The 8,203-nt window shown below is 34.7% G+C and overlaps 1 protein-coding gene across 2 annotated transcripts in view; it reads right to left on the bottom strand.

Annotated features, from left to right (window-relative positions):
* Nucleotides 1-3,365: 3,365 nt before the first annotated feature.
* Nucleotides 3,366-8,203, bottom strand: part of LOC137647171 (ELMO domain-containing protein 3-like) — a 37,787-nt gene continuing 32,949 nt past the window's right edge. For both annotated transcript variants that reach the window (XM_068380453.1, XM_068380454.1), the window contains exon 9: nt 3,366-6,286. In XM_068380453.1, the coding sequence (XP_068236554.1) occupies nt 6,186-6,286 (101 nt within the window). In that variant the 3' untranslated portion in view covers nt 3,366-6,185. The remainder of the gene's footprint in view (nt 6,287-8,203) is intronic.

Raw genomic sequence — 8,203 nt, 5'->3', positions numbered from 1 at the left:
TTAAAAGCATTTCCTCAAAACACTAAAAAGTAAAAGTGTGACATAACACCCACATTTGCCAAATTGATTTCACAGTCGAGACTTTCAAGGCTAAATTAATTTCACTCCTAAGGCTTTAAACTAATTCTAATTATTTCATGTGTCCAGTGCATGTGACCTAACATATTTATACTTCATGACGACTGATAACATTTTCGCCGTCTTCTAAAAAAAGGTTACGAATAACTTTGTCTCCAAAAGGTATCTAACATGAATATTAGAGACAGAGGTCTTTCCTCTTCCCATGATGGCCCCATTTATGCAACTTATTAATCATTAGTACCATACAGAAAGACAAAACGATCTGTTATAGCACCACATTAAGCCCTTTGGCATAAGTACAGAATACCATTAAAACTTAATAAGTCAGTATTACTATTCTATTATTGAAAATTCACTTGACAACTATTCAATGAAAAAAGTTTTTGCCTCCAACATGTATTGAAGAAATGAATGTAAATAGACAGATCTAAATTTCACAAATGGTGATAATCAGCTGAGAGAGAGAGAGAGAGAGAGAGAGAGAGAGAGAGAGAGAGAGAGAGAGAGAGAGAGAGAGAGAGAGAGAGAGAGAGAGAGACCGACCTTTTATGATCATTAAAATAGGGATCATAGTACCAAAATGAAACTTATTTTTAAAGAAAACGGAGAGAGAGAGAGAGAGAGAGAGAGAGAGAGAGAGAGAGAGAGAGAGAGAGAGAGAGAGAGAGAGAGAGAGAGAGAGAGAGAGAGACCTTTTATGATAATTAAAATAGGAATCATAGTACCAAAAAGAAACTTATTTTTAAAGAAAATGGAGAGAGAGAGAGAGAGAGAGAGAGAGAGAGAGAGAGAGAGAGAGAGAGAGAGAGAGAGACCTTTAATGATCATTAAAATAGGGATCATAGTACCAAAATGAAACTTATTGTTAAAGAAAACATAGAGAGAGAGAGAGAGAGAGAGAGAGAGAGAGAGAGAGAGAGAGAGAGAGAGAGAGAGAGAGAGAGAGAGAGAGAGAGACCTTTTATGATAATTAAAATAGGAATCATAGTACCAAAAAGAAACTTATTTTTAAAGAAAATGGAGAGAGAGAGAGAGAGAGAGAGAGAGAGAGAGAGAGAGAGAGAGAGAGAGAGAGAGAGAGAGAAACCCCTTTTATGATAATTAAAATAGGGATCATAGTACCAAAAAGAAACTTTTTAGAGAGAGAGAGATATTCATATTAAGACGGACAATTTTCAAACTAGTCCTTCTACAGAAGTTTTACTGTAAAGAAAAAGCAGTTCAAATGTCATATGTAAATCAAGGTAAAAATGTAATTGAGGATTCATGCAAAACATTCACAGGAGAATGTACTGAACATTAAATAAATAAAAGGTATGTTTTAATGTGACAACTCTAATCCCAATTTACCTATCTATTCTGTAAAGTCTTTCAAATAGCACTTTTGTAAATATTTAAAGATAAATGAGGACATCAAATTTATAACAGAGGCAACTACACAACCAAGAAATAATAATAATAAGAAGAAATTTAAATAGACAAATATTTAATATAAAAAAGGTTAGGCATTAATTTCCTTGTATGTGACAGAAAGCCCTTCTGTGACTGCTCACAAATAACAATAAAAATCTAGTAAGAGGACTTGATCCCTCTGAACACTATACAAGTCTTTGTAAAAAGCTGCTTCAAGGTGATGGGACATAATCCTGAACGTAAAATATACGTAAAAAGTACATCTCAAGTTGACACCTGTCTAAATAAGTTGCATCGTATGAAGTTTTACAGCGACTTAAATTATTGGATAATCCTGCTATATCCTAAATTCACTGGTTACCAGTAAATATACCTCCACTTACTACAGACTGCCTACATACTAATTAAGTGAAATGCTGCCGTAATGCCCGGGCCCCTTACAATTAACGTTTCATTGCAGTAACCGAGTGCTTCAAAACTATTGCACTATAAGTGAGCTATTTTACTTCATTGCAAGTATATACATACACCTGGTCCCAGGATCTATTTTATCTTTAAAAGTAATGTATGCGCTGTGTTCTACACAATCCATTCATACCAAGATTGGTATACTGTATTCAACAAGTCCCACTAGATTCTAGAGGATCGTTTTCTTTAAATTGAAAAATTATAGTGCAGCCGTTGGTTAACAGAGAAAAAAACTACCACACTTATCATGCGAAGGATATTCTACGATCAAATATGCCGTTTACAACCGTATGAGAAAGTTCTATCGCACATTCTCGTGCCACAGCATAACCTAAAAATTCTCAGGATGTCGGGGATTATTTTCGTTAATCTGTTAATTACTAGAAATTTTAGTGATTGTGATCCGCTTTTGGCATCATAGGAATGCACCTTTCATTTATAACAAAGATACAGACAGACCTTGACCTTAATTCGTCTTGCTTTCAATAGCACTTAAGGTAAAATAAATTTCACAGAAATTCAAGCAAAATATGCAAGGGTCAGCTTCACAGAAATTCATGTCTGCACATTTCTTTAGTAATCAAATAAAAAATGTTTCCAAACAAAATGTAATTAACAAGAAAACTGGATTAATAAGAGCTTAAGACATAATACAAGTACATGTAGTTCCCTTAAGAATGAAAATCAAACCCCCTAGTGTAGTGGCTACCAAAAATAAATAAGGGTAGCAAAACATGAACAATAATATTTTGTTATATAAAAGGAAGAATACTTAAGTACTGTCTGGAGGTTGATTAAACTTTTATCAGTGGAGACTTAAGAGATCTTTTTAGCCAACTCGATGAAAATTTAACTCTAATCTCCACAAGAATGTAACATGTCTTGAAGGAATGAGTCTCAAGACCTACAAGAATTACTGTAATTTAACACTAATCTCCGCAAGAATGTAACATGTCTTGAAGGAATGAGTCTCAAGACCTACAAGAATTACTGTAATTTAACACTAATCTCCACAAGAATGTAACATGTCTTGAAGGAATGAGTCTCAAGACCTACAAGAATTACTGTAATTTAACACTAATCTCCGCAAGAATTTAACATGTCTTGAAGGAAGGAGTCTCAAGACCTACAAGAATTACTGTGATTTAACACCAATCTCCACAAGAATGTAACATGTCTTGAAGGAATGAGTCTCAAGACCTACAAGAATTACTGTAATTTAACACTAATCTCCGCAAGAATGTAACATGTCTTGAAGGAATGAGTCTCAAGACCTACAAGAATTACTGTAATTTAACACTAATCTCCGCAAGAATGTAACATGTCTTGAAGGAATGAGTCTCAAGACCTACAAGAATTACTGTAATTTAACATTAATCTCCGCAAGAATGTAACATGTCTTGAAGGAATGAGTCTCAAGACCTACAAGAATTACTGTAATTTAACACTAATCTCCACAAGAATGTAACATGTCTTGAAGGAATGAGTCTCAAGACCTACAAGAATTACTGTGATTTAACACTAATCTCCGCAAGAATTTAACATGTCTTGAAGGAAGGAGTCTCAAGACCTACAAGAATTACTGTGATTAAACACTAATCTCCGCAAGAATTTAACATGTCTTGAAGGAAGGAGTCTCAAGACCTACAAGAATTATATAAAAAAGACAAATTTCATTTTAAAAAAAATGGCGGTGGAAGTAAAACCAATTATGGTAATCGGAAAGCTTTGGTAAGGTCTGCGAGCTTAGGCTAAGAAGATCTCTACCGCACTGACAGATGCAAATACATAAACAATTAAAATCAGAAGACACAATATTTCGACTACAAAAAAATAAGACTATTTTTGCACTAACATAGGACACACAATTAAGTAAAGGCCATTGTGACCAATTGTACATTGAGAGAAAAAAAGGTATCTTAAATTGTACTGTATATTCTCTTTTCTAATTCTTCTGCACAACCAGAAATGAAAATTCTAATACTCATAGAACCTTATTAGGATTCAGTTCACCCTGTCTCTTCTATATCACGTGAACTAAGTCTTATCTTCTTTTGAGTTATCCAGTATTTACTGTAAATAATGTACACATGAATTATATGTGAATGTGCAATCATATTACACGTTCAAAATGAGAAGTATTATAAAAATATACAGTACAATACAAACCCACTTACTGTATAATTGTATATAATATGCAACACCATATATAGATGCATAAAAAATGTCCAAAAAGGCATGCAAATTTTTCAGTGTGCTGATATTTTACATACATTGCATACACAATTGTTAGATTATACCCACAAGCATACACACACACATTTTAAGTATCTGTCCCCTAATATGTGGTTGTAAGAATTTTCCCTTACAGAAGAGTAGCAAATAGCAAATATTGCACCATCAATTCATTCCTAACAACCACAAAAACAGTATCATTTATATTTGAATGATTGAGAAAAAACCTAAAACTGGTTGATCAAAAAAGAATTGTAGAAACTCCTTCAATTTACAGTACATTAGTTGATATGAGTTTAACTTGTGCAAAAACCTTATGCAGATCTATAGTCAATTTTTTTTAATGAGAGGCATTTGCACCGACTCGCAGCGGTGCCCTTTTAGCTCGGAAAAGTTTCCTGCTATCTGATTGGTTAGAATTATCTTGTCCAACCAATCAGCGATCAGGAAACTTTTCCAAGCTAAGAGGGCACCTCTGCGAGTCGGTGCAAATCTGCCTCACTAAAAAAAATTGACTATAGTTATATGCTTGAATGTTGTTCCCAATAACTGGCAACTGTTGGCTAAACAGTCAAACTATCTTTGGTTCAATATCTATCCTGATAGAAAAAGTCACTAGAAGTGATATGAATTGGTAAAAAAGAATCGAGACTCGTGAGAAATTACAAACCGTTTTACCAAAAGCATGAGAAAAAATTAAGTACATAGACACCCCATAGCCCTATGCAGAAATAATCTAATTTCTAAAAAACATTCCAGGGATGAGAATAATACTAGTAACTACTACTTTACTTTAAATTAAGGTGCAAAGTCATACTTTCTATACTTTGCTTTAATGCAAGTTGCAAAGTCGTACTTTCTTTACTTACGTAACGTAAATAAATCAATGTTTTTGTAACGTGAATGTATATCTCTCGAGCAAAAGGGCCATTAATTTTGTAATTGAAGTTCAGTCCAAGTATTGCCAGAGAATTTTAAGTAGTTGATGATGTAGTTCCTAATATTGATCCTAGAAGCTTTGTAGGAGCTTCTGTACTTGTACAGTTTAATTCTAAACAATATTACAATGTTACAATGTGTTGTGTATTTTTACAATCAATCAATATATATATATATATATTTAAATAATATTGTGTACAATCAGTCCAGCACTGTATACACCAATTGAGATATGGGGCCATCAAGACAATGCACAACACATTTCTCAACTGGATTTAACCAAACACACAAGTATAATTTCGATCACAGTTTACACATTGAAATGATTTCTTTTGCACAACAAATAAGTATCAACCCCTAAATGATCTGTATATCATAAGTATATCATGATATTGTATATCTCTTGCCTTCCGTGACACAAGAAGCGACATACTCGTCGCTATATCACATTTCGAAAAATCACAAATTGACAGTAATCACTTCTCTCCATTAATATGTATCACTAAGCAAACCTTTTGTCAAGATGCTGTGCTACACAACTAAGTTTACGCTACATTTAAAAAAAAGCTTACGCTAATCTAAACAACAAACGGCACATCACAATTACAATACTATACAGTATATATATATTGTAACCAAATTTGTTGACGATATGATGAGTAATGAGGTTAACACTTAACCTCAAAAGTTCTGTTATGCATTTCTTCCCTCTCCAAATTTTCCATAACCACATATCTATATATACTGTAAATATATCACTGTGCCTATTTCATATAAAAAAATATAGTGGGCCACGGACATGATCCTCGATTTATTGTCCCTGTTAATTATCTTTCACTCTGCTATCACAACCAATTACGCTACGGAAGTGTTTAAACAACACTAAGCATGTTTCCCTAAATAACAATGTGCCTTTTATCGTTTGAATAAATCAAATTATGCAAAACACGTTTGCATTCTCCTTACATAAAAAAAGCCCTGCGCTACAAATTTTTCTTACCTATGAGATCGTTCTGATATGAGCTAACTTATCGTTTATCTACTGCTACTCACAGCATCTCGCCTTCTTCCTGGCGAGAGTATTTACGCAGGTGAAGTTGTAGCTTCTGCATCACAGTCTTTACGTTGCGCTTGCAGTAGGCCTCTGCATCTAGAATAATTCAAGATTATGTTTAACTTAAAAGTATTTATTTTAATGTTACTACTGTATTCTTAAAATATTCTATTTTTTGTTGTTTCCTTTCCTAACTGGGCTATTTTCCTTGTTGGGGCCCCAGGCCTTATAGCATCCTGCTTTTCCAACTAAGGTTGTAGCTTAACAAGTAATAATAACCCTTTTACCCCCAGGCTATTTGGAACTTTCCAACCCTTAACCCCAAGGGGTTATTTTTTTTCAAGCACATTTTGCAGTATATTGTTTTTAAATTGCTCTAACAGCCTTAATTTTCGTCATAGAGAGGTCAGGTTGGTCTCATTCTCTTGGAAAATGCCTGAAGTTTCTCAAAAAATTATCAAAAATATGCAAAAAAAAAAAAATGTAAATAGCAGTTTTTTGCAAGGACGTACCGGTACGTCCATGGGGGTAAAGGGATGAGTTTTGTGAAACGTACCAGTACGTCCTTTGGGGGTAAAAGGGATATTAATAATAATCCAAGAAACATCGCTTCTTTTTAACTACAATTTAAAATATATTTAATCTATTTTATTTTATAACCATTAACACCAGCTGTTGCTTCCACCTACCAGCCAATTCAAATCCTTGCTATATTCATTTGTTAAATCAAGATATTGTTACATTCTTAGATGATGATGCAAAGATTTTACCAATTAAAAATACTAAGTATCTACTATACATTTAAGCTCGAAAATAGTTAGTTTTTCTTTAAAATCTTCCATAGTAATTATTTAATTGGAGTGTACTTTTAACACAGCACTATAAACACCTCCCTCCAATATGGGATAATATAGTGCACTGCCAAATTGTGTTAATTAAAGCCCTTTAATCTTGACTTTTTAAACCCTAAGTCAAATCAGTTGGGTAAGTTAAGGAATCTAACATACAATATGTTGTACAATATCATTTGCCATGCTATTTGTCAATACAAGGAAATCATATTGGAAATAAGTAGCAGAGATAATGTAGCACAGTTTTGGAAGCCAGGCTTATCACAAGGGATGTGTGAGGCAGTGCAATAAGACGGTCCGGAGCCTTTGATGAAAAGTACTGGTCCACAGATAACATCCACAAGCCTGTAGACCCTGTAATCTTGAACATTGACAAAGATATCAAGGAAGATTTGTTTCTTGACAGTGATGAAGATTATGAATAAAGTTTTTGTGATATGCTCACGTGTTTCCATTACTTTCCAAGTGATGATGAGAGGGAGAGAGAGAGAGAAAGACAGCACTCATGATGTGGTGTTATTGATGCTTGTATGAGTGCTGAAATTGGACCCGAGAAGTCACCTGTTCCCAGGAGATCTAGAGCGTTGCAAGATTCCGCCGCGTTGGGCTACTTATTAGTTTTCTGGTGACTTGAAAGGAGCGATCACCCAAAGAACGAGCATAAGTTCAAGTTCCGATTATTTGATTCCCTATCAAGGAATTCCTGATTGCGGCCAATCACATACAAAATGACGATCGTGGGGAGTAGGGGCGAGGAGCCCCGTCTTGTGGGGAGAGAATTAAATTCAAATGTTCTTGTGAAGGTGAACACGAGGATAAAGATTGTGAGAAACCTCTGCACTCGTGGAGGGAAAATATCGTAGCCCGTACAAGTGATAAGAACAATCATAGATTCCTTTCTGCGGGTATAGTAGAATGGGAAAGCTGGAATGAAGCAGATACCAGAAGTTCTGTGATCCAGATAGTCGCTGAAGAGCAGGTGCGAGGGATCTGATCACAAGATGTCCAACAAGGGCGAAGACCCACAACACCTAGAACGCTCATGAAGTGACGAAGTGCTTGGAGATTAGTGGCAATATGGAATGAAGACACTGGAGATCGGGAGCATGGTGATTATGCACGTGGAGAGCATTCTCGTGTGGGATCGATCATTATTTTTGCA

Source organism: Palaemon carinicauda, chromosome 9, assembly GCF_036898095.1.
Source record: "Palaemon carinicauda isolate YSFRI2023 chromosome 9, ASM3689809v2, whole genome shotgun sequence".
Lineage (NCBI taxonomy): Eukaryota > Metazoa > Arthropoda > Malacostraca > Decapoda > Palaemonidae > Palaemon > Palaemon carinicauda.
This window is presented reverse-complemented; position numbering and strand designations above follow the sequence as displayed.